This window comes from Microcebus murinus, chromosome 6 (assembly GCF_040939455.1).
Source record: "Microcebus murinus isolate Inina chromosome 6, M.murinus_Inina_mat1.0, whole genome shotgun sequence".
Lineage (NCBI taxonomy): Eukaryota > Metazoa > Chordata > Mammalia > Primates > Cheirogaleidae > Microcebus > Microcebus murinus.
The window spans coordinates 80,764,780-80,790,468 of NC_134109.1; the positions used below are offsets into that span (position 1 = coordinate 80,764,780).

Genomic DNA, 25,689 nt, shown 5'->3' on the forward strand with positions numbered 1-25,689 from the left:
TTGGCCTTCAGGTGGTTTTGTGTCTTGGGTACTAAATCTTTTGTTCAACATGACTAATTTGAAAGTCTGAGACCTATGTTCAATATAAAACACTTGAAAAAAGAAGTTATAATAGCTACTTGGGCCGGGCGCAGTGGCTCACGCCTATAATCCTAGCACTCTGGAAGCCTGAGGTGGGTGGATCCTTTGAGCTCAGGAGTTCGAGACCAGCCTGAGCAAGAGTGAGAACCCATCTCTACTAAAAATAGAAAGAAATTAGCTCAATAACTAAAAATATATAGAAAAATTAGCCGGGCATGGTGGTGCATGCCTGTAGTCCCAGCTACTCGGGAGGCTGAGGCAGGAGGATTGCTTGAGCCCAGGAGTTTGAGGTTGCTGTGAGCTGGGCTGACACCACGGCACTCCACAAGACTCTGTCTCCAAAAATAAAAAAATAATAACTATTTGGTAAAGTCTGTGTATAATGTAAGGTGTAGACACAACAGTGATTTTGTAAAAACTCTTGATATCCATGTCATAGTTAACTGTGTAGACATTGCACTATGAGATCACAGTTTATTTTTCAAGATCCCTGTAAGCCAAGCCGCTACTTCTCAAATTGTGGTTGGTTCTTCTTCTTTTCTTTTTTTGCTCCCTCTGCCCCAATGTGGTGGGTTCTAGACAACAGCATCACTATCACCTGAGAACTTGTTAGAAATGCAGATTCTTGGGTTTCACCCCTGATGTACTGAATCAAAAACTCTAGTGGTAGGGCCCAGCATTCTGTTTTAACAGACTCTCTAGGTGATTTTTGTCACATAAGTTTGAGAACCATTGGTATTTGCAGATATAGTAGTTGCTTAATAAAACCAAATAGACAATTTCATGTTTCAGCAGCTCCATTTACAGAGTGGGTTCTCTCTACTTACCGACAGGGCCAGGCCTGGTGCACTGAATTCATCCTGATGACCCACAAACACAATAAGTAATTTCATACAGCAAGTGATGGTGTAATAGTCTGTAAGAATTTAGACAGAAGAACAACATAGAAACTATCAAAATAGAGATGAACCAGAGGTTATGCCCCTCCTCTTTTATTTTTTTTTTTTTGAGACAGAGTTTCACTCTGTTGCCTGGGCTAGAGTGCCATGGCGTCAGTCTAGCTCACAGGAACCTCAAATTCCTGGCCTCAAGCAATCCTCCCGCCTCAGCCTCCCAAAGTGCTGGGATTAGAGCCACTGGGTCTGGCCTGATTTATGCTTTGATCTACTCCTCCCTGGCCATGCCTACTACCAATAAAGTCCACAGTGGAAATGGTATTGCAGGACAGCTACTACAGCAATCTGACTTTTGGCTTCTTTGGGGCTTATAATACCAGTTGCCAGAAATAGAGAACCACAAGAAAAGTAGATGATGACCTCATTATGGACACATATACTCCTACTGGACTGCTGACAGAGTTCTTCCAAAAGTACCCCCATTCTCATGAGTGTTGCCCTGGCCTGGAACCATCTAGGAAATAGGACCCACATTCTTTTTAGAGGTCTCTTTTTGGGGATCTCACTATGTTTCCCAGGCTGAACTCTAACTCCTGGGCTCAAGTGCTCCTCCCTCTTCAGTCTTCCGACTAGCTGGGACTAAGGTATGCAACACCATGCCCAGAAAGACCCACATCCTTATTATGCCCATATGTGGACTTAGTTTTTATCTCCCACTCATGATTCCTTTATCTCTCTCCTCCCCTGGGATAACTTACCCCTTGACACCAACCCTGAACTAAAAAGAGTGAAATTGGTCCAAATCAGATACACAGTAGAGGCTGGGCACAACGGCTCACGCCTGTAATCCTAGCACGCTGGGAGGCCAAGTCAGGAGGATTGCTTGAGCTCAGGAGTCTGAGACCAGCCTGAGCAAGAGTGAGAACCCATCTCTATTTAAAAAAACAAACAAACAAACAAACAGATACTCATTGGATTTAAAAATTTTTATTTCAATGCACAGCTATAGCATTCATATACTTCAGCCTAGGGCAGGGGCTGGGAGTAGGTAAGGAGAGGTGTACTTAGACTGTCCTGTTCCCAAAGAGAGGGTAAATAGGTAAGTCACCCATCACTCCCAGCTCTGGCCCTCAAAAGCCCCAGGTCCTGAGCTCCAGATATCAGGATGTAATGGTAGGGTTCATTCTGCTCCAAAAAAGCTCCAACTACCTGCTCCCAGGAGGGCAGGCATTCTGCTCCTTTGTCTCCTGCCTACTCTTAGAACATAATACCCTTCTGTCTGTCTGGCCAGGCGTCTGTTGGTAAGATGGATACAGGAGAATGTAGCAACTATACTAGACCTCTAATACCCCATTTCGGGGCACCGATAAGGTCAGTCTCTGGAGGTAAAGCTGACGCAGAGGGGGCAACTGAGAATACAGCTCAAAGCCCTCTGGGAGGGTAGAATTGGGAAGCTTGTAGTGGAGGAGATGCTGCCGGAGACCCTGCGGAGAGGGAAGAAACTTTATGAAGTGAATAGTGAGATGTTGCTGAGGTCTCTGTCCCCCAAGACCCTCTAATCTCCCACCCTCCTAATGGCCCTCACCCTACCTCATCTGCCAGCAGCCAGGTTTTCTGCAGCATACTCCCACGGGCCACCTTTACCTCATCCTAGACGCAAAACAGGGAGAGGTGGCACTGAGCCAAGGGCTGGGACCCACCACCTCGCCCCAGGGCATCGCCTGACCCTCACCTCTTCCCCAGATGGCCCAGGGACAGCTCGATTGCTAGTTCCCTTCCTCCCTCTGAAGATGGGAATGTAACTTACTGAGCTCTTTGGGTCTTGGGAGAAGATGAAGCTATTGACATGAGCGACAGCCACAGCGTAGAGCACAGGACACCAATGTGGACGGAGTGTACCAGTAACCAGGGCCCGGAAGTAGAGCTGAAGGAGGTCCAGGTTGTCTTCAGGAGGCCCCGTGTAGCACTCCAGGGACACAGGCAACTGTGACGGAAAATGAGACGTATTGAAGGGGAGGGTGGGAATGTACATCACTGGACTACAAGGTGGATGGTTGATAGTCACATGAAACCAAATCATAAGGACAGAGATCAGGTCTCAGACAGACATCAATCCTTCTCTAACACAAGGATCAAGGCTAAAGGCTAAAGACCAGAAAGCAAGGGAAACTGGGAACTGAGAAGCAGTTGTGAATGTCTACCACTTAATACTTTAAAATAAAAACTTTCAAAATGTCATATCCAACTGCTCCATTAATTAATTTATTTATTTATTTATCTTTTTTTTTTGAGACAGAGTCTCACTTTGTTGCCCAAGCTAGAGTGAGTGCCATGATGTCAGCCTAGCTCACAGCAACCTCAATCTCCTGGGCCCAAGCAATCCTACTGCCTCAGCCTCCCGAGTAGCTGCGACTACAGGCACGCGCCACCACACCCAGCTATTTTTTTCTATGTATATTAGTTGGCCAATTAATTTCTTTCTATTTATAGTAGAGACAGGGTCTCGCTCTTGCTCAGGCTGGTTTCAAACTCCTGAACTCGAGCAATCCGCCTGCCTCGGCCTCCCAGAGTGCTAGGATTACAGGGGTGAGCAACCGCGCCCGGTCTCAACTGCTCCATTATTAACAAACTTCTCAAAGTTCATGTTCTTTGGGTAAGTTAATTCTCTTTCTAAAAAGTCATTCTTTTTCTTTTTTTTTTTGAGACAGAGTCTCGCTTGTTGCCCAGGCTAGAGTGAGTGCCGTGGCGTCAGCCTAGCTCACAGCAACCTCAAACTCCTGGGCTCAAGCAATCCTGCTGCCTCAGCCTCCCGAGTAGCTGGGACTACAGGCATGCGCCACCATGCGCGGCTAATTTTATATATATATTAGTTGGCCAATTAATTTCTTTCTATTTATAGTAGAGACGGGGTCTCGCTCTTGCTCAGGCTGGTTTCGAACTCCTGACCTCGAGCAATCTGCCCGCCTCAGCCTCCCAGAGTGCTAGGATTACAGGCGTGAGCCACCGCGCCCGGCTTTAAAAAGTCATTCTTAACTTCACAGAGAAATGATTACAAGAGAAACGCAGAGAAAGTTTATGTCCAACACTGTTTATCACAGTGTTACTTAAAATGGCAAAAAGTCTGCAACAATCTACAAGGCCAGCAAGAGGTTCTGAGAAAATTGGAATGCATCTACACAATGGATTATATTATAATTTTTTTTTGAGACAGTCTCACTCTATTGCCCAGGCTAGAGTGCCATGGCATCAGCCTAGCTCATATCAACCTCAACTCCTGGGCGTAAGCGATCCTTCTGCCTCAGCCTCCTGAGTAGCTGGGACTACAGGCATGCGCCACCAGGCCCGGCTAATTTTTTCTATATATTTTTAGTTGTCCAATTCATTTCTTTCTATTTTTAGTAGAGACAGGGTCTCACTCTTGCTCAGGCCGGTTTCGAACTCCTGACCTTGAGCGATCCGCCCACCTCGGCCTCCTAGAGTGCTAGGATTACAGGCGTGAGCCACCACGCCCGGACAATAATTTTTTTTTTTTTTTGAGAGTCTTGCTCTGTCACTACAGCTAGAGTGCAGTGGCATCATCATAGCTCATCACAACCTCGAACTCCTGTGCTCCAGCCCTCTAAGACTTTGCTTCTTATTTTTAGCCCTGTTTCCAACAAGTTCCCAACAGAACTCTCTCCTCCCTCCTATCTTTTGTCATGCTCCTTTCTGCCACTGAGCTTTTGCTTATGTTGTTCTATTAGGAAGATCTTGCCCTTCTACCTCTTCAACAATTCAAATTCTACCCAACCTTCAGTGCCCAGGTCGATCCCTACTTCTTCCACAAAGTGTTCTCCTTATGGGAAGTCTACTTTGATCTTTCCCTTTTCTGAATGCTGACTTAACACCTAGAATCTGAACAATTCAGAGCTATTCTGGTTTACAGTAAATCTCTTCTTTCTTAGATTGTAGCACTTATGAGAAAGTCATAGTTTGTTAATAATAACAAACACCTAGTATATGTCAGATACCATGTTAAACCCTTTTCATGGATTCTCTCAATCCCCTGAAAGCTCAGAAGAGGTAAGGTGAGGAACATGAGGCCTGCTAAAGCTCCCCCTGCTCAGGATTGTCCCTAGAGCCAATACAGGACACCCCTGGCAGGCTCTGCTGGGCTGAGGAAGTACCTGGGTCAGAGGCAGGCTCAGAGATCGCAAGGCTCCCACGTGTTCCCCAAATAGGGCAAGGCGCAAGGTGACACTGAACCGACGCTGCAGGGGAAGAAGGACCAGAGCTCCAAAGAGGTGGTCCCCAAAAGAGACAGCCTCGAAATGATCCAGGAAGTTGGCATAGAGGTCAGGGAAAGATGTCAGGCCAGGAAGTGGACAGTCCAGGTTGAGGCTTGGCAGGACTTGAGGCTGACAGAGCTGGGATAGGAGGGCTGCCACCAGATGCTGTATTGGGGACTCCCGGAACAGGTCACTGTCCACCAGGAACACACACATGAGCCGTGCCAGGCGGGCAGCAGGAGGCACAGCCCAGAGGGCCTGGGGGCGCCAGCTCTCCAGAACTAGCACCCACTGCAGGACCCGCATGGCTGTCCCCACAGTGTCAGTGGGAGGGAGCCCTGAGGGGATATCTGAAGCCTGGTGGTAGAGATGAATCAAAGGCAGGAAGGGCCAGTCGGTGGGCAGCAATGGCTCCTTAGGCACAGGCAGCAGCAGGGTTGGGACTTGCTGTAGCTCCCCTCGGTGCAAAGCCTGGGAGGCCTGCAGGTTGGCTCGGGCTGGCGAGCAGTGGCTCAGGTAGCAGCTGCGGATGCTGGGGAGGTCCCGGCAGGCCTGAGCTAGTAGGGCCCCTCGTCCACACCGAGGCTCCCTGCTGTTCCCTAAGGAGAGCTGGTCAGAGAAGTCAGCTGCCTCTGGACCCCCTGATGCTCTTTCTCTGTAATGGGACACAAAAGCCAAAAATAAGGGCTGGAACCAGAGCAACTGGAGGTCGTGCCACCTCTTTAGGGCTTCCTCAATAGAAGCTCCTAGGTCCAATCCTGCTCCTCCCTGCTCCTCTAACCACCTCCCATGCAGTATTGTAGAACAATTAAGAGGATGAACACTTGAGCCAGCTGTACAGAGGTAAGTTTATGTAATTTCTCTGTGCCTCAGTTTCCTCACAATAAGACGGGGATAATAGTTATCTATCTCATGGCCCATGTAAAACACTCAAAATACAGATAAACACATAGGGGGTACCTGACACAGAGTAAAAACTAGTACATGCTAATGCATGCATATAGCTAGCTTATATACCACTTTTTAGCCATACGGTCACCCTGAAGCCTCACAATCATTCTCTGCTGTGGTGAGCTCATTCCCACTTTACTAATGAGGTAACAGAAGCCCAGACAGGTTAAATGGGCAATCCAAGGAAGAAAGAGAATTAAATCTAGCTCTGCTGGCTCCAAATGCAGGGCTGCTCAGTTAACAACCGCAACAGCCTCCAAGGGCAGAGTTAGGGCCAGCAGCCTTGGACTTACGGGAGGAACTCCAGCCGGAACACACAGCTCAACAGCAGCTCGTGGGCGAGGTACTCGCTTCCGGGCAGCAGCCGGCTCAGCAGGGACAAGGCCATACTGTGATGGAGGGCAGCACTGGCGGCAGGCAGTGGCTGGACAGTTGCCTGTGGGCAGAAAAGCTGGGAGCTATTTAGTGCGGCGGAGTGTGGAGGGGTGGTCACAAAGCAGTGAGAAGTGAGGAAGAGGACACAAGCAAGGCTGAGGGGCACAGATCCAGGGCATGTCTAGAGGAAAGTAGGAGCTGCATGGCCTGGCAGAAGCAGCACAGGTTCCAAAAAGCAGGAGCAGATATCAGGGCAGGAGACAGAACCTGTCAGACAGGGGAACCCACCGTTTTCTGGGCCAGGGCAAGGGCCAGGTACTGCAGGTGGTACTCGTGGCGCAGGGCCCACGCAGAGAAGGGTGTGAGGTGTGGAGCAGCCCCAGGAGCCACACACTGGAGGAAGTAGTTCTGGAGTCCAGGGGCAGCCAATATGACCGCCAGCTAAGGAAAAACGGTTTTGTTCGGATATAGAAATTGACTCTGATGCCTTCTGGGCCTTGCCAAGTGGCTGTCCCCTCCCAGCCAAACTCAGAGAAATGGGTGCTGGCAGAAGAGGCCTCCCTTCCCCATGGAACACCCTCCCCTTTCTTTCTGACTCCTGCCACCATGGCCCCCTCCCTGGCCCCTAACCAGGCACCCAGGGCTTACCTGGCCACACAGCCCCTTGTGGATCCGGGCCAGGGTATTGCAAAGTGAGAGGAGGGCAGTGAGGAATGGGAAGGGTGAGGCTGAGCCAGCCAGACTAAGAGGGGGGCAGCCTCCTGCACAGCCCAGTGACACGAGGCTAGGGGGAGCTTCAGGGGCCGGAGCACAGGACAGCGGGTTGCAGAGAGGGGAGCAGCGCCTGCAGGCAAAACAGAGAATTGGAGGGTGCTCTGGCCTAACATGTGCCAGAGTGGAAAACAGCTGCCTGGTCTGTGACCAAGGCCAGCAGAGGCCTGGCTGTGTAGGTCAGTGCCCAGACTCCTTGGAGCCCCGCACACTGCTGCCTGCTAGGGATTCAGGTTCCCTTAGGCTGCAGTGCTGCACCCTGGGATGGACAGGGAGCTGGACCCAGGAATCCCGAGGAGAGAAAGTACCTCCTCTTCTGCCTCCCCCTAACTACCCACACACGGCACATACCTAAGGGACTCCCACAGGCTGCCCAGAGTGGGCTGACTCAGCAGGGGCAGCAACAGCTCCTCCGATAGGCGTTCCATGTCCTGAAGCCAATCTTCTGGGCACAAGCTTGGCTGGAGGACAACGGGGTTCACTGAGCTGATGGCCCAGGACACTCATTGTATTACCCCTGTGTACCTGGGCCAACTCCACCATACCAAGAGCCCAAAAGAGTGCATTTGGAGGCTTCTGCAGGCTGACCTTTCCAAAGGGAGGGAAGGCCCTGAGGCTGCTCTGGCACCCAAAGGCTAGGGATGCACAGAGAGAGCAGAAAGGCTACAGGAAGGCTCAGCTGCTGCTTGGGTTCTCTGGTCCCAACCAACATGGTCCCTGGGAAGCCCCACTGGGATATGGATGAGATGGAAAGAGGAAGAAAGGCAGGAGTTAAAAGGTGGATGGTAGGAAATGGGGAATAGGAGTGGAGGGGTGGAAACAGAAAGAAAGTAAGTGGGTGGAATGTGGCTGGAGACCAGGCACAGGGGCATGGTGGAAGGCAGGCAGGTGACACTCACTTGCTGGCTCCAGGCCTGGTAGTAGGCGCTCAGGAACAACAGGCAGGCAGTGGGCACTGGGCTCAGGGCACTCCACATCTCAGGTCTGGGCAGCAACTTCAAAGTCTGCCTTAGACATGGCTCCACAAGAGGCTGGAGCCCAGACACCTGCGTCCAAGTGATCAAGGAAGGGGTGGCCGATAGGCTGGCCTCAGCAGAGTCACTGCAGAAGTGCCAAAAGGGGCCACAGTGAGGATCTGGCTGCCTCATTCCCCTCTAAGTAATAGCCACTCTCTCCCTAGGGAGGAGCATTCTGGCCTGTCCTGGGGTCAATGGCAGGATGTCCCTACTGGCAGGCTCAGGGATTTAACCTACCTGACAGGTTCACGGCAGGTGCTGCCTGCTGCCAGGATCAGCTGGGTGAGGAGAGTGAGCAATGAGGCTATCCGCTGCACGGACAGGGGCTGAGGCGGGTGGGTGCTGAGCTCCTGTGGCACAGCCTGCAAGGCCTGCATCAGCACTGGGTAGAGCTCCCTGGGGAAGAACGATGACTAACTTCCACTGCATGAAGGCAGATGGAGAAGGCATAGCCCTGCCCCAGGGGTTTGCAGTCTGGTGAAGGAGGATCAGGAGGGGGAAGGCCACAGGGTTGAGGCACTCTTGGGCCCTGAGGAACAGGAAGGATGTAGTCCTTCAAGGCTGCCACCAACAGGGAATTTAAATCTGAATTCACCAAGAAACGCTGGCTGGTCCTGACTCCCAAGCCTTTTCACACCCAGCAGATCCCTTCCTCACTCTAAGTCTCCCCCCAAGCTTGGGACCTTGAGCAAGACTGACGTATTGATTTGGCTAGAAGTGCAGAAATGGAGGGGTCTACAAGGGAGCCTACTGCTGCCTCTCCTCACCTGTAAAGGTCACCGGCCTGGCCATAGGAAGCAGCCACAGCCCACAGACGGAGGGCCTCAGTGCTCAGCATCTCAGCTTCCTCTGGGGGCAAGGCCAGTTCTTGGGGAGCCTCAGCTATGAAGCGACACAGGCGGCTCCGGAGGTCAAAGCTGCTCAACTGGGGGTGGGCAGAGTATGGGGATCAGGGTCTGCTGGGAGTCCAATTCTACCTACTCTCAAGCTGGACTGAGAGACTGGCTCAACTTGGCCCTGTTCGGCCACTCTGGGACACAGGATCATAGCTCTCTTTAGCAAGTACTTGCTGGGCACCTTCTCTAGGGCTGCTTGGCTAAAGATGATGAGCACCTATCCATATGTGGCTCTTTTTGATCTGGGTCTGGGGAGGGGTAGCCCTCCCCTCACATCATGAGACCAGAGTAGGTCTACAGGACACACCAGGCTCCAGCTGACTAGGTTCCTCACTGGTGGTTTCTGTTGTATTTCTAAGCAACTGAACCAGAGAGGAAGATGAGATGTCATGAGCTGGTCACCCTGAGTTCAGGGGCCATGTTTAGCTACCAACCCAGCCCTATCCCAAGCCCCCTCATCCCTTGCCCTATGTTCTGCTCACCAGCCGGGCAGCAATATTCCTACCAGCCGAGGCCAGGACACGAAGGAGTTTCATGGCAGTAGCACAGGGTACTTTGTGTAGACTGGAGGTAGGCCCTACCCCCATGGGAGACCAGCTGGTGGGCAAGAACTCTCCAACTATGGTCTGTATTAGCCGAGGGCACTCCATGACCTATGGGAGATGGGAAGGGGAGGTAGGGAGGCTGTCTTGGCCAGGCCTAGCCAGGCTTTTGCTCACTCCCTGTCCCCTTGTTTTTCTCACCCTTGTGGCTGACTCCAGGGAATGCCGGGCCAGGCGGATGAGCACGGCCAGGATGTCAAGGACCACGGCAGGTCCAGGGCAGGTGACCTCTATCACAAAGCGCAGCCGAGGCAGCAGGTTGGTTGCCAGGAGCCCCTGGGGGTTAGAGAGATAAACTCACCACCAAACACAGCTGGCCCAGGCCCTGATGACACCTCTTGCCCAATGTGTGTTTGCCCTCTAGGTCACAGGATGGGAAAGATGCTTTTCCTTTACCTTGATGACATCATGTCGGGCCAGGTCAGGTGCAGGCCGGCTTCTTTCCTCAGGGCTCTTCCTTTTTGCCTTTTCGGCTGGGGATTCTTCATCCTCATCCTCATCCTCCTTGTCCTCCTGGCTGGGCATTAGAGGGAACATCAAAGCTCCATGGTACCAAGAGAAGGTGCTGTCAAGGAGCTCCTGCCAAAGGAAAGGGAATAGGGTGGGAAAAAGAGAAAGGGGCGAGGAAGTGGGCCCAGGAGTAGAGAGTGGAAGCCCCCACAAAGGGCAGAAAGGCAAGGCTCCTGGGCTTTGGGGCCATTAGGAGAAGAGGGTGATATCAGCTCATTCCCATTCTATGTTCTGCTTGCAAGGCATGTCCAGCATGAGAAGTGGGGACCCTGATACCTCCAAGCACCACCAGTCCTATCCCTGTGGCATACCTCATCTCCAGGAGCCACCAGCAGAGCCCGAAGAGCCCGGATGGCAGCTGCGATGACCCCATCCACTCTGTCATCCAGGGAGAAGCGCAGCAGGAAGAGGAAACCAGCGTCCAAAAGGAGGCGCAAGACACTATCCACGAGCCGGTCTGCAAACTCACCAGCCTGGGCCTTGGGGACAGCAGGATAAACCTTGCTGAAGATGCTGAAGTTATATAGTTTTCACTTTAACCTTTCATTTGCCCACCAGTGACCCTGGGTTGTTAAAAGCACGTATCTGGCTGGTGAGCCAGAATGAAAAGGGCAGGAAGTGGGGACATTTAAGGTTGTGGGGCAAGAGGGTGTGGGTGGGCAGGACCAAGCCAGCAGTCCACTCACCCTGCTGATGACCTGGGCCAACACATGCAGTGCTAGTGCTCTCTGCTGGGACACCTGGCTGCGGGTCAGGTGGAACAGCTCCTGTAGAGAGTACCCTGCTCTCTGGGGCAGGGACAGGAAGTTAGAAGGAGTAAAGATGCAAAGCAGTGCCCAAAACATACCCAGCAAAATGTCAAGGGAAAGACAAAGATGAGTAAGTGATATCTCCTGCCCCTGCTCTCCATGGAGCATTGTGCTGGTAAAGGAGATGGGACTTGCACACAAGTAACTGTGGAATACGGCAGATGGGAGGAATATAGTAATTGTTTGCAACCAGTGGACAGAAAAAAGAGCAAGGGGGACCTGCAAAAGCCATCTGGTCTCAGTGGATGGCTAGAGCTTCTATGGCCTGGCATGGAGCAAAAGGTAAAGGCATCCATCCCCTGGAGCAAGCTGAACCTGAAGGTCCCCGAGCACAGGAGGTGTGTGGGAGGAGGCAGCAGAGTGGGGCAGCACGAGTGAAGAAGGCAGGGTGGCTGGGCTGGGTCAGCAGGGATAGATGGGGAATGGATGTTCTTGCCAAGCTGAGGAACCGGGACCTTATTCTGTGAGCAGAGGGGAGCCGGGAAACTTTCCTAGGCAAGTATAGCCTGAGCTGGGCCAGAGGAAATCTGTATGGCAGCCTCAAGAGGGATGGAGTAGCACAGAGGAGAGAGTGGAAGGCATGGCAATTGAGCAGACGAGCAAGGCCATGATGCAGGAAGCATCATGACAAAAGTAGGCAAGTTCTAGCAACTGACCAAAATGTAAAGGAGAGACAAGCAAGATTTTGAGCCTAAGGAACTGAATGGACAGCAAGGCCATGAACTAGAGCAGGGCACACAGGAAGTCATGGACAACTGACCAAAGATCCTTTTCCATGTGCCATTTTTGCCCAGGGTAGAATGCAGTGTCCTGATTTAGCTCACTGTATCCTTGACCTCCTGGGCTTAAGTGATACTCCCACCTTGGCCTCCTGAGTAGCTGGGACTACAGACATGTGCCACTATGCCCAGATATTAATAGTTTATTTTTTTTGTAGAGATGGGATCTCATCAAATTGCCCAGGCTGGTCTTGAACACCTGGCCTCAAGTGATCCTCCTACCTTAGCCTTCCAAAGTGCTGGGATTATGGGTGTGGGCGACCTTTCCTGATCCCCATGTGGTTCTTTTTTTTTTCTTTTCTTTTTTTTTCGAGACAGAGTCTCGCTTTGTTGCCCAGGCTAGAGTGAGTGCCATGGCGTCAGCCTAGCTCACAGCAACCTCAAACTCCGGGCTCAAGCAATCCTCCTGCCTCAGCCTCCCAAGTAGCTGGGACTACAGGCATTCGCCACCATGCCCAGCTAATTTTTTGTATATATTAGTTGGCCAATTAATTTCTTTCTATTTATAGTAGAGACGGGGGTCTCGCTTTTGCTCAGGCTGGTTTCGAACTCCTGACCTCGAGCAATCCGCCCGCCTCGGCCTCCCAGAGAGCTAGGATTACAGGCGTGAGCCACCGCGCCCGGCCCCCATGTGGTTCTTAAAAGCAGTTGCCAGGAGCTGCCCATTTCTCCCTGGGCCTCATGCCTCACCTCTGCCTCTTCTCCATGGTGGTGCAAGCCTAGGTGGGTGGGTAGGTCCACATCAGGGGCCAGTAGCTCTCCCTGTAGACTGAATCGGGCCTGCATCCTCTGAGGAAGAGAAAGGATCGTAGGCTGGGGCAGCAGCAACCTGTCCACACCCACTCCCCATGTTTAATCCGAGGTCTCTCACGACTTAGGTCCCAACTCTACCTCTGCCTGGAAATGGGGCTCATTTAGCCTGGGCGGCCAGGCAGGGTGATGGGAAAGGAGTGTGAGAGCAAAAGAGAGATGTTTCTCAGGCTCAGGGGAATAGAAGGGCCTGAGCTCTGGGTTTAAGAGCAACAGCCCCATGTACCCCACCCCACCCCTTGTAGGCCAGCTGGCTCTCCTCACCTCCTGTGTCTGCTGCCGCCGGAGTGGAGGCAGGTCCTGGATCCAATGGAGCTTCTCCATTTCGACAGTGTCCATGTGCAGCCATTCCTTCTGGGGGGTCATAGGCAGTGCAAGAGCTGGGGAGATGGAAGCATGATAGTATTCCTTAAGGGGCTCAGCTCACTAGTCCACAGGGGTCCCCACTGTTACTAGGCAACTGCCACATCTGCCTCTGCCCCAGGATATGGCAGCTTCTACCCTCAGTTATGGCGGAATGGCATGGCCCTAGGGCTGGAACTCTTGGAGACCAGCCCAATGTTGCAGATATATCGGCAGAAACACCCAGTCCTGGGCTCTAGACCCTTGCAGACTGCAAGGATTTGCTGACAGTGGGAGGAGGAAAGAAAGAGAAAGAGCAGGAAGAATAGAGGAGGAAGGAAGGACCACATACATCAGGGAAAGCACAGCTCTCCACTCTCTAGTACCAGCCTTCTAAAGGAGTAGGGCCGTGGGGACAATGAGGAAGCAGCTATACTGCCCCAGGGGGCTGGAGATAGAAACATACCCCTGTAACACTCTCCTCCTTCCTTACCCCTACCCCCACCCAACCTATTCAGCTGTCCTGGAGCTCTTCCGGGAGCAGGAGGTTCCTGGCTATCATAATTCAATTTCTTCCTTTGTTAATCACTAATGAAATAATCTAGTTTCTGGGAAATGAGTGCTTCCACTGGCTTCTTTGCTTCTGGTCTGGCATGTTCACAAGACCTTCACCATACTCTTCCTCTCCTATCACTCTGGCTGGGCCACCTTCTCCCAACACTGGGATCAGAGGTAGAAAGAACTATGGGCTCAACAGAGCCAAAGCTGGGGCAGCTACAACAAAGGCAGGGAGATAGTTTGCCAGGGGGAGGGGACTGTTCAGCCTTTTATAAGGGGAGGTGGACAAGGAGCAGTAACAGGACACAAAAACAGGAAGCATGTGCAGGAAGAAGATATGCATCAGCAAATGAAGACTGATTTGAAGCCAATGATGAGGATTAATGTTGGCTCTCCAAGGGCAGAAAAGCTTCTCTTATTTGCCAGGCCTAGGAGAAGGGACATTTTCCACTACTTTTTTTTTTTTTTGAGTCAGAGTCTCACTCTGTTTGTTGCCTGGGCTAGAGTGCTGTGGAGTCAGCTTAGCTCATAGCAACCTCAAACTCCTGGGCTCAGGCGATCCTCCTGCCTTAGCCTCCCGAGTAGCTGGGACTACAGGCATGTGCCACCATGCCTGGCTAATTTTTTCTATATATTTTTAAGTTATCCAGCTAATTTCTTTCTATTTTTTTAGTAGAGACGGGGTCTCGCTCTTGCTCAGGCTGGTCTCAAACGCCTGAGCTCAAATGATCCCCTGGCCTCAATCTCCCAGAGTGCTAGGATTACAGCCGTGAGCCACTGCACCCAGCCCATTTTCTGCTACTTTTATCCATGAAAAGAAGGTCCCCCCTTCTCCATACCTGGGGCTCCTGGCTCCAGCTTGTCTCCCTTCCTGGGCTCACTGGCAGAAGTTGACATGAGGGGCTCCTCTTTGGTGACATGAACAGAGGGTCCTCCTGGCCTCTGCTCCTCGGTGGTCTTCTTTCCTGCTTGTTCTTGGGTACGGCTATGAGATCTCAAGAAGGCAACCAAGCTGGGGTCTAGAGGTAAAGGTGCAGGGACAGTGAGAGAGGGCAGATTGTTCCTAGACTGCTACAGGCCTGGAAGCTGCTGAATATTGCCTGCCTGCTGGTGTCAAGGATAGGACAAGCTGCTTCCCAGCCTGGGCCTAAGCCCCCTGGGTCTTCTTATGGTCCTTCAACAACTCTGCCTTCTCACACCTGTGGGTCACTGGGGCCTGCCTGCCCACCTTTCCCTCTACCCCTCACAATCCCCTGCCCCAGGGTTCCTATGCCTGTCCTTGTGCATGGCTCCAAGTCACAGTTTCAAAGTAAGTGGCTACAGAATGAATGTTGACTAGGGCCAAAGAAAAGACATTTAGGGAAACAATTTCCCTCACCTTCTCTCAGCTAATTTATTTATGCACACATACTTACTAAATATCTAATATGTGTTATGCTCTATATAAGTGCTAGATAATACAATGGGAGACAAGATTGACTGGGTGCCTAGTATTTGGCAAACCAAAGCACAGTACAGTGTCATAGAATGGAACAGACTGCAGTTACACTGGCGTCCAGCTACAATAAAGCATAAAGTCCACTGCACCGGGGTAGTACAGTTACACATAGCATAGCGCTTCCAAGCAGGGCCTATGAGACCAGACAGACCTGGGTTTAAATCCAATCTGAGTTCCTTATATGCTGTGTGACCCATGGAGAATTTCTTAAAAGTTTGGGGCCTCAGTTTTCTTCATAGGTATTAATAATATGAGGTTAATACTACCTACCTCCCAGGATGAGTTTAAGGACAGAATGAAATAATAACATTAAAGTACTCAACATGGCACCTGGAATTCACAGTAAGTCTTCCTCAGTAAGTGGAAGTCCCTTCCTAGCAAAGCCAAGTACCCGTACCAAGCTGAGCCAGCAACCGCTGCTGCTCCTGTAGGATCTCCTCAGGAGCCATGGCCTGTAGTCTTGCTACATTTTCTTCGTGGATGGTCTGGGCTTCCTGCTGAGCCTCCTGGCCCCTGAGCCCCTTCCCTGTGACCAAATGGGGGCCCTGGAAGTTGTGGCTGCTCCCTGGAAGCTGGTAGCCCTGGTCTCTAGGAGCGGGTGCCTCACAGGTCACAGCACCTGGAAGAAGTGTACGATCAGTTTCAGTGCCCTGCCCTCCATGGCTCTAACTGGGCCGGATGGCCCTTTTCTGTATGCCTATTAAGCCTGGGGACAGGCACAGACCTGAGCTTTCCCAGGCACAGAACAGAGACCCCACTGCGACTGGCACAGGACTCCAGGCACGCTGGAGAAGGGAGGTGGCTTCTCTACTCACTCTTTCCCTCAGAAACATCATAGTTTCTTTCTATTTTTCTTTCATTTTTAAAGAGACAGTCTCACTTTAACACCTGGGTTGGTCATGAACTCCTGACCTCAAGCAATCCTCTCACATCAACCTCCCAAATAGCTGGGACTCAAACTGGCATACCTGGCCATATCCTAGTTTCTGACTCTCCTTTGATGTCTAGGCAGCCATCTACTACTAAGTGGCTGCCCCCAGCTCTTCTGCTAGTAAGGTGCATCATAAAGGAACTTGGCCTACATCTTTCTTTTTAGAGATGGGGTCTGGCTATGTTGCCCAGACTGGCCTCAAACTCCTAGGCTCAAGTAATCCTCCTGCTTCAGCCTCCCAAGTAGCTGGAACTAACAGCACATGCCACTGTGCCTGGCTCATCTATTAATACATCTTTATTTTATAGTCTCTGCCAAACATTTCTATCCTATACCCTTTCTTTCAGGTTTGCATAATGGCTTCCCCTCCCTATACCTAAGACCTAGATACGAACCCAAGCCTAACATACTCAGCTCTCTCTATCTATCTATCTATCTATCTATCTATCTATCTATCTATCTATCTATCTATCTATCATCTATCTATCTATCTATCTATCTATCTATCTATCTATCTATCTATCTATTTATTTTTGAGACAGAGTCTCACTTTGTTGCTAAAACTAGAGTGAATGCCGTGGCGTCAGCCTAACTCACAGCAACTTCAAACTCCTGGGCTCAAGAGATCCTACTTCCTCAGCCTCCCAAGTAGCTGGGACTACAGGCATGCACCACCATGCCCGGCTAATTTTTTCTATATATATATTAGTTGGCCAGTTAATTTCTTTCTATTTATAGTAGAGACGGGGTCTCACTCTTGCTCAGGCTGGTTTCAAACTGCTGACCTTGAGCAATCTGCCCACCTCGGCCTCGCAGAGTGCTAGGATTACAGCCGTGAGCCACTGTACCCAGCCTATTTATTTATTTTTAAGACAGAGTCTCACTCTGTTGTCTGGACTAGAGTGCCATGGCATCAGCCAAGCTCACAGCAACCTCAAACTTCTGGGCCCAAGCAATCCTTCTGCCTCAGCCTCCCAAGTAGCTGGGACTACAGGCATGTGCCACCATGCCCAGCTAATTTTTTCTATATATTTTTAGTTGGTCAATTAATTTCTTTCTATTTTTAGTAGAGATGGGGTCTTACTCTTGCTTTTGCTCAGGCTGATCTCAAACTCCTGACCTTGAGCGATCCACCCACCTCAGCCTCCAAGAGTACTAGGAATACAGGTGTGAGCCACCTCACCTGGCCCACTCAGCATGTTTAAGTGAGGACATGGAATGACTTTCTCTTGAGATAGTTCAAATGCACCTCCTATTTGAGACAGGGAAGACATACATACAAAAATGAACCTATGATCATATATTTTTAAAAGGCCAAGGCAGGGCACGGTATCTGGCGACTATAATCCCAGCACACTGTGAAGCAGAAATAGGGGAATTGCTTGAAGCTAGGAGTTCAAGACCAACCTGGACAACATATTGAGACCCTGTCTGTACAAAAAATAAGAAAAATTAGCTTGGAGTGGTGCTATATACCTGTAATCCCAACTTCTTGGGAGGGAGGCTAAGGCAGGAGGATTGCTTGACTCTAGGAGTTCCAGGCTGCAGTGAGCTATGATTGCAACACTATACTCCTATCTGGGCAACAGAGTGAGACCGTGTCTCAAAAGAAAAAAAAAAGGCCAAGCCCAAGCCTCTTTAACCCCAGCTCACCCTCTGGTGGGACCACGTTGGACACAACTTCCCCAGTTGATGGCACCCGGGCTTCAGACAGCTTCCTTGCTGCAATTTCCTGGGCAAAGATACTTCTCTTACCAGATGTTCCTGACTTCCCCTATGGGGCAGAAAGAAAACCCAGGTTACTGATGCTCATTATCCCTCTCCTCTCAACTCCATTATACCAAGGTCTCGGGAACAAAAAGATAAAAGGGACTTAGCTCTAGGGATCATAACCCTAGTCCTCAGAAAAAGGAGAGCCCTATAGGAGTAAATGTCTTAAAATCTGGCAGACCTGGGTTGAAGCTTTGGCTCTTCTACCTATTAGATGTATGGTGTTGGACAAGTTATTCATCTCTCTGGGTGGGGGCTCTCAGTTTTCCTCTTCTGATAAACAGGGATAAGGTATCCTCATACTCAAGGTATCATCATGACAGCTCTACCTTATATGTTTGTTACGAGGGTTAAAAAAGTAATATGTATGAAGTGCTCAGGATGGTACTGCTTTATAAATGGAATTGCTTATCATTGTTAAAACTACCTGGAGAAGATGTACTATGAGACTCGCCTGTCTCCCAAGCACTGCCTAAGCTTACCCTTGCCCACCTGTCTCTCCTGTGAGCGATGGAATACAGGGGGGAAAGCTACGCCACTGGGCACAGGCAGATTCACGGCCACCGAACTTGTATCTCGTTCCTGTAGCAACAAAGCACAAAGTAGTGAAGGACAATGGAGAGAATTCCACAAGCTAGACTCTACGCCATTAGCCCTTGTTCTATAAGACTAGAACCTCACTCTGGAGGGTCATGAACTCACCTTATTTTAGGGCAGAGTGATTCTAACCCAGCTCTCAACCTGACTGCAGTGGAGAAGTCTACTTTCCAAAGCATCCTCCACTCATAAAGCTCACTTTATCCACCCACCAATATTCTTACTGCCCTAGCATGTCTTTCCCACTCAGCCAAGGTGAGACGCACAATAATCTTAGTCAAGACAGCAGTGATGTGTTGATCGTGCCTGTTCAGCCTCTCTTCTGGGTCCTCATCTTCAGGCAGAGGGTAGCCAGGGCTGGGCCTGGCTCTCTTTGGGGGAGCAGGAACCAAAGCTGGGGGCAAATCTGGGAGATCTGAAAATTGAAAAAATCCAAATGTAAGTATACTCATATTTTCCCAGGAAGATACCAAGGACTGAGGGGAGACAAAGAAAGGCAAGTGCCATGGAGCCTGGTTCAAGGTGTATCACTTTGGGTAAGATGTTTAACCTCTTCTTCTTCTTCTTCTTCTTTTTTTTTTTTTTTTTTAAGACAGAGTCTCACTCTGTTGTCTGGGCTAGAGTGCCGTGGCGTCAGCCTAGCTCACAGCAACCTCAAACTTCTGGCCTCAAGCAATCCTTCTGCCTCAGCCTCCTGAGTAGCTGGGACTAAGGCATGCACCACCATGCCTGGCTAATTTTTTCTATATATTTTTAGTTGTCCAGCTAATTTCTTTCTATTTTTAGTAGAGATGAGGTCTTGCTCTTTCTCAGGCTGGTCTCGAACTCCTGACCTTGAGTGATCCACCCGCCTCAGCCTCCCAGAGTGCTAGGATTACAGGCATGAGCCACTGTGCCCAGCCTTAACCTCTTCTTTTTTTTTTAAATAATTTTATTTTATTTTTTAAAGATGAGGTCTCACTATATTACTCAGGATGGTCTTGAACTTCTGGCTTCATGCAATCCTCCTGCCTAAGCCTCCCTAATAGCTGGAACTACATGAATGTGCTGCTGTATCTGGCTAAAATATTTAACCTCAGTTGCTTTTATCTGTAAAATGGGGCCTTTATCTGTAAAATATCAAGAGCCTCAGTTTCTTTTTTTTTTTTTTTTTTAGACAGAATCTCACTCTGTTGCCCAGGCTAGAGTGCTATGGCGTCAGCCTAACTCATAGCAACCTCAAACTCCTGGGCTCAAAGCGACCCTTCTGCCTCAGCCTCCCGAGTAGCTGGGACTATAGGCATGCGCCACCATGCCCAGCTAATTTTTTTTTCTCTATATATGTTTAGTTGTACAGCTAATTTCTATTTTTTTTTAGTAGAGATGGGGTCTTGCTCTTGCTCAGGCTGGTCTCGAATTCCTGAGCTCAACTAATCCGTCTGCCTTGCTTTCCAGAGTGCTAGGATTACAGGCGTGAGCCACCGCACCCGGCCAAGAATCTCAGTTTCTTTATCTGTAAAATGGGGCTGTTACAACGAAGGCTATGAAGTGTGTGAAATAATGATGGGGCAGAACCCAGCCACATCAGGAAGAGGAAGGGGCCCCTGAAGCTGTACTCTCTCTTCCTCTTGGCCTCACCCCCACAGGCACTCACTGTCCAGCATCACCACATCCCGATGGTCCTGCAGCAGAGCCTCTTCTGGGTTAGCATTGTCACCTCTCCTACTTCCTTTCTTCACCAGTCGTACTGCTGGGGTTGCACCAGCTGCAAGAAACTGACTCTGGAAGTGCAGCAGGTCCACCTCGGACTCCCCTGGCTTTGGTCTTGACAACATCTTGACACTCCAGTTGCAGCCCCAGTATGACTCTTTCCAGCACTGCTTCTGTGTAGAGATTCCCTCTCATTCATCCCTAAGAGCAATAAACATGATGAGCTCTTTGCAACTGAACCCCAATCCTCTTTATCAGGTATCAGAGAAGACCCTCTCTTTTCTTGGATTCACATAGACTCATTCCTCCTCATTTATAGCTTATTGCCATTCCCTCCCTTCTCAGCCCTCCCTGATGTCAGCAGCCTAGCAACAATATTTACAGCCAATTTAGGTTGTTTATAATCTGTGGGTGATAAAACGCTTAAGAACAACCAGCAGGAGACCTGAGGAAAATCCTATCAGGGGCCAGGCAGATAAATATGTTATAACAGGGAGTGATGATTCTGTATCAAACAGAGAGAACATGCCTGGCTTAAAGTTATTCAAATTATTAAAAACCTTAGGCTGGACAGGCGCAGTGGCTCTCGCCTGTAATCCTAGCTTTCTGGGAGGCCGAGGCAGGCAGATTGCTTGATGTCAGGAGTTGGAAACCAGCCTGAGCAAGAGCAAGACCCCATCTCTACTATAAATAGAAAGAAATTAATTGGCCAACTAATATATATAGAAAAAATTAGCCAGGCATGGTGGTGCATGCCTGTAGTCCCAGCTACTCGGGAGGCTGAGGCAGCAGGATTGCTTGAGCCCAGGAGTTTGAGGTTGCTGTGAGCTAGGCTGACGCCACGGCACTCACTCTAGCCTGGGCAACAAAGCGAGACTCTGCCTCAAAAAAAAAAAAAAAAAAAAAACAAACCTTAGGCTGTAAAATATCAATGTATAAAAATCATTTGTATGTCTATACACTAGCAAAGACAGTCAGAAAATGGAATTAAGAAAACAATTTAATTTATAATAGCATTAAGAAGAATAAAATACTTCAGAATAAATTTAACCAAAGAAGTACAATATTTGTCCATTGAAAACTATAAAACACTGTTGAACTAAAGACCTAAACAAATGGAAAGATGTGTTCATGCATTGGAAGACTTAATACTCCCCAAATCTATAGATTCAAGACCAATCCTTATCAAAATTCCAACTGCCTATTTTTGTAAAAATTTACAAGATACTCCTAAAATTAATATGGCAATGCAAGGAACTCATCAGACTACCCAAAACAATCTTTTTTTTTTTTTTGGCAAGCCAAGTATAAAACAAAGTTTACTGAGGAAGGACAAGATAGATTTACAGAATAAGAGCAAGAGCAAGATACATTTGCCACAGAAAGACAAATGGACCCCTCTGTCATAACAAAAGGGCCAAAAATCTTGAAAAAATACAGTTGAAGGACTCACAGTTTGAAAACAGAGCTATGTTAATCAAGACTATTATGGTGCTGGCATAAGGAAAGACATATAGATCAATGTAATAGAATTGAGAATCCAGCATAACTCCACATATCTACAGTCAACTGATTTTCAACAAGGTTGACAAGATTTTCAATATCATTAAAAAGAATACTTCAGAATAAATTTAACCAAAGTACAAGACTTGTCCATTGAAAACTATAAAACATTGTTGAATTAAAGACCTAATCAAAAGGAAAGACATCGTGTCCTTGAAAGAAGAGTGGGGCTGGGGTGGCTCATGCCTGTCATCCTAGCTCTCTGGGAGGCCCAGGTGGGCGGATTGCTCAAGATCAGGAGTTCAAAACCAGCCTGAGCAAGAGCAAGACCCCATCTCTACTATAACTAGAAAGAAATTAATTGGCCAACTAATATATATAGAACAAATTGGCCGGGCATGGTGGCGCATGCCTGTAGTCCCAGCTACTTGGGAGGCTGAGGCAGGAGGATCGCTTGAGCCCAGGAGTTTGAGGTTGCTGTGAGCTAGGCTGACGCCATAGCACTCACTCTAGCCTGGGCAACAAAGGGAGACTCTGTCTCAAAAAAAGAAAAGAAAAGAAAAAACAACAAGTTTGGCTAAGATGTGGAGAAATGGTACCCTCATCCATTCCTGGTGGGAATGTAAAACAATTAAGCAGTCCCTCAAAAATTAAACAGAGTTACTATATGATCCAGTAAATTGACTCTGAGATATACATACCAAAGAAAAATGAAAACATACATTCACAGAAAACATGTACATGCATGTTCAGAACAGCATTATTCATAATAGCCAAAAAGTGGACACACAAAAGCCCATCAATTGATGAATGGATAAACAAAATGCAGTATATCCATACAATGGAATACTATTTGTCAATAAAAAATAATCAAGTTCTGACACATGATACGACATGCATGAACCTTGAAAACATTCTGCTAAGTGAAAGAAGGCAGCCACAAAGGGCCTCATATTATATGGGTCTGTTTATATGGAATATCCAGAAGAGGAAAATCCATAGAGACAGAAAGTAGATTATTAGTTTACAGGGGCTAGAATTGGAGGGAAAAGGGAATTGACTGGTAATCAGTATGGTGCTTCTTTTTAGGATAATGAAAACGTTCTTGAATTAGTGGTGTTGGTTGCAACCTTGTGAATGAATGTATTAAAAACCACAGAATTGGGCCAGGCGTGGTGCCTCATGCCTGTAATCCTAGCACTCTGGGAGGCCGAGGCAGGCGGATTGCTTGAGGTCAGGAGTTCAAAACCAGCCTGAGCAAGAGCGAGACCCTGTCTCTACTATAAATTGAAAGAAAGTAATTGGCCAACTAATATATATAGAAAAAATTAGCCGGGCATGGTGGCGCATGCCTGTAGTTCCAGATACTCAGGAGACTGAGGCAGCAGGATTGCTTGAGCCCAGGAGTTTGAGGTTGCTGTGAGCTAGGCTGACACCATGGCACTCGCTCTAGCCTGGGCAACAAAGCGAGACTCTGTCTCAAAAAAAAAAACAAAACCTTTTTTTGAGAATTTACTCTGGGCAGAATGGTGTACAAGGAGCTGTAAATACAAAGAAATGCAAATATAACCCTATCCCTGGGTTCAAGGAGCTTACAGGGGAGGCAGAAACCATGCCAAAATACTGGGTCTTTTAATAATTTCCTACTTGATTATCTCTCTTCACCCCACCCCCCAAACCTAGAAATTCCAAAGTTTTGTAGTTAAAATGGCATTTCCTAGATTGTGAAAGCCTTCCTTTGGTCAAAGATGCACCCAAATTTGGGGGAAGAATATAGTAACCATATGTATACATTTAAAAAGCAAAACAAGGCTGGCTGCAGTGGCTCATGCCTGTAATCCCAGCACTTTGGGAGGACTAGGTGAGAGGATTGCTTCAGGCCAGGAGCTCAAGACCAGCCTGGGCAACAGTGACACCCCATCTCCACAAAAAAATTTTTAAAAATTAGCCAGATGTGGTGGCATGCACCTGTAGTCCTACCTACTTGGGAGGCTAAGACAGAAAGATCACCTAAGCCTAGGAGTCCAAGGGAGGTTGGTGAACTATAATTGTACAACTGCACCCCAGCCTGGGCAACAGAGAAAGACTCTGTCTCAAAAAATAATAATAAATAAATAAATAAATAAATAGCAGTATATCCTAGTGACCAAATTAATCATATAAAAAAACTAGTCCCACAAGATTTCAAAGGTGGAAAAAAATCTCTAAAGGTTAAAAATAGGGCTAAATATTGAAGGAGAAAACTTAGATAATAGAGAACAGAAGGAAATGAATGAAGTGAGCAAAGACTTGTCTATAATGTTTACTCTTAAATTTGGCACAGAACTTGTAATAAGTAGATATGTTTGTAGAGTGACAACAGCAAAGTACATAGGTGTGCCTCTTTCTGGATGGGAAGTAAACAGTATGGAGATGGACCGCCTATGCTGAAATCCAGGCTTTACCATTTACTAACTGTAAGCTTAAGCAAGATACTTTACTCAAATTACTGTGCCTGTTTCTTTATCTGTAACATAAAGATAATTGTACATACCTCATGAATAAGTTAAATAGATGTAATGTGATTAGAATAAGAGTCTTATACATGGTAAGTACACAAATACCAGTTATGATTGTCATTATTTATATAAAGAGCAATTAACCATAACCAAGTGTTGGGCAGTCTTGCCAACAAACAAGGAAAAAAATCTCCTACCCCAGTGTCCACCCTGGCCCAAAGGAAGGCTAACCTAGAGGAAGGAAGAATCCAAAGTATGTTAACAATTCACTTCTATAAAATTCTACAAAAGCAGAGACAATTTCCCCTATTATCAATGGATTCACATGACCAACAGCAAAGTCCAGCCCACTTCTCAGGGTGGGTCATAATCCACACTGCAGAGAACTAGGGTGGTTATGGACACCACATTTGGAATCAGAAGGCCAGAAGTCAAACACCAGCTCCAACTACTTACTAGCTGTGAGAAAATGGGAAATTATCTAGGCTATCCTGAGTCCAGTTTCCGTAACCATAAAATGTGGATAATAACAGGTCCTATATAATAGAAATTTTGTGAGGATTTAAATCACAATGCACACAAAGCGCCTACTCCAGTACTTGTTACTTAAATAAGCCTCAGTAACTGATAGCAATTTTAGTACTATGTAAAGCCACCAATGTATTTCCCCACAAACTCCAGGGCAGATTTGTCCAGAACCAATCCGTGCTAGAAATGATAACATCTTTAACTATTAATAAAATAAGGATGGATCCTCAGCCTAGAGAGTAACCCGTAAGCAAAGTAGCGCTAAAAATGGACCTCTGGGTTTTCTCGGATTTCCTCTGAGGAGTCTTTGGGGCTCTTACATCTCAGCCTGTCCTCCAGCGCCAGGATCCAAACCCGAGTCAGGTCACGCAACTGCCCCTAGAGCTCTGCGGTAGGGAGTTCTAGGCATGCCTCCTGAACCACCGGAGTTAGCAACAAGAAATCACCGAGTATCTCAGCCTTTGCCGCCGGTGGATGAAAAACCGTACCAGAGATCTATGCACTGGAAGGCCGCAGTCGCTCCCGTGAAGACCACAGACCCGTGGGCATCATCAACAAAGGAACTGGACACCCTGCCCCTGGGTTTTCTGCCCGGGGTACCTAAAGTCCGTCCCTCCAACCCCGCCACCTACTTGCTACAAGTATCCCTGGGCGCCGCCATCTTACCCCGCAGGGGTCGCGTTTCCGCCGCCGCCAGATTTCAGCTTCCGCCGGCAGCGCGGCCCCGCCTCCTGGGCTTGACTGCTAGCATTGTGGGGCTGTGCTCAGCGTCGCAGGCAGGTGAGCGGGAAGCTACACCGCTGGCGGTGTCCTACCCTGCATAAACTCTATCCCAACACCCAGCATACACATCCTTCTGATGTACAGCAGGCACAGACCCTTCTATACGTACGACACCCGTGACAGGGATAAAGGGTTCCTTAGACGTTCCTCTGCACTCACCAGCCGGGGTAACCACATCCTACACCCCAGCGCTCACGCCCACGAGCAGCACACAGAAACGTGCACACA

At 48.6% G+C, this 25,689-nt stretch overlaps 1 protein-coding gene across 1 annotated transcript; it reads right to left on the bottom strand.

Moving 5' to 3' along the window:
• Window positions 1-1,948: 1,948 nt before the first annotated feature.
• On the bottom strand, window positions 1,949-25,624 carry RPAP1 (RNA polymerase II associated protein 1). Its single transcript, XM_012766480.3, has 25 exons — window positions 25,311-25,624; window positions 20,094-20,350; window positions 18,727-18,875; window positions 18,356-18,445; window positions 17,747-17,867; window positions 15,560-15,781; window positions 14,504-14,683; window positions 13,029-13,144; window positions 12,645-12,743; window positions 11,053-11,154; window positions 10,678-10,845; window positions 10,253-10,435; window positions 9,998-10,132; window positions 9,737-9,907; window positions 9,126-9,283; window positions 8,596-8,754; window positions 8,242-8,443; window positions 7,694-7,803; window positions 7,220-7,415; window positions 6,860-7,012; window positions 6,490-6,632; window positions 5,144-5,900; window positions 2,785-2,961; window positions 2,568-2,627; window positions 1,949-2,461 (listed from the first exon to the last, which is right to left on the bottom strand). Exons 2-25 carry the CDS (start codon window positions 20,272-20,274, stop codon window positions 2,312-2,314), a joined length of 4,182 nt encoding a protein of 1,393 aa, XP_012621934.2. The 5' UTR covers window positions 20,275-20,350; window positions 25,311-25,624; the 3' UTR covers window positions 1,949-2,311.
• Between the last annotated feature and the right edge of the window lie 65 nt (window positions 25,625-25,689).

Bases quoted from the DNA above. Each gene is read 5' to 3' on its own strand.
- RPAP1 (XM_012766480.3), bottom strand. From the start codon at position 20,274: ATGTTGTCAAGACCAAAGCCAGGGGAGTCCGAGGTGGACCTGCTGCAC. The intron at 18,446-18,726 runs GTGCGTCTCACC...TTGTTGCTACAG, and splicing joins CTGTCTTGACTAAGATTATT to GAACGAGATACAAGTTCGGT. The intron at 5,901-6,489 runs GTAAGTCCAAGG...GTCCCATTACAG, and splicing joins TTCCGGCTGGAGTTCCTCCC to AGAAAGAGCATCAGGGGGTC.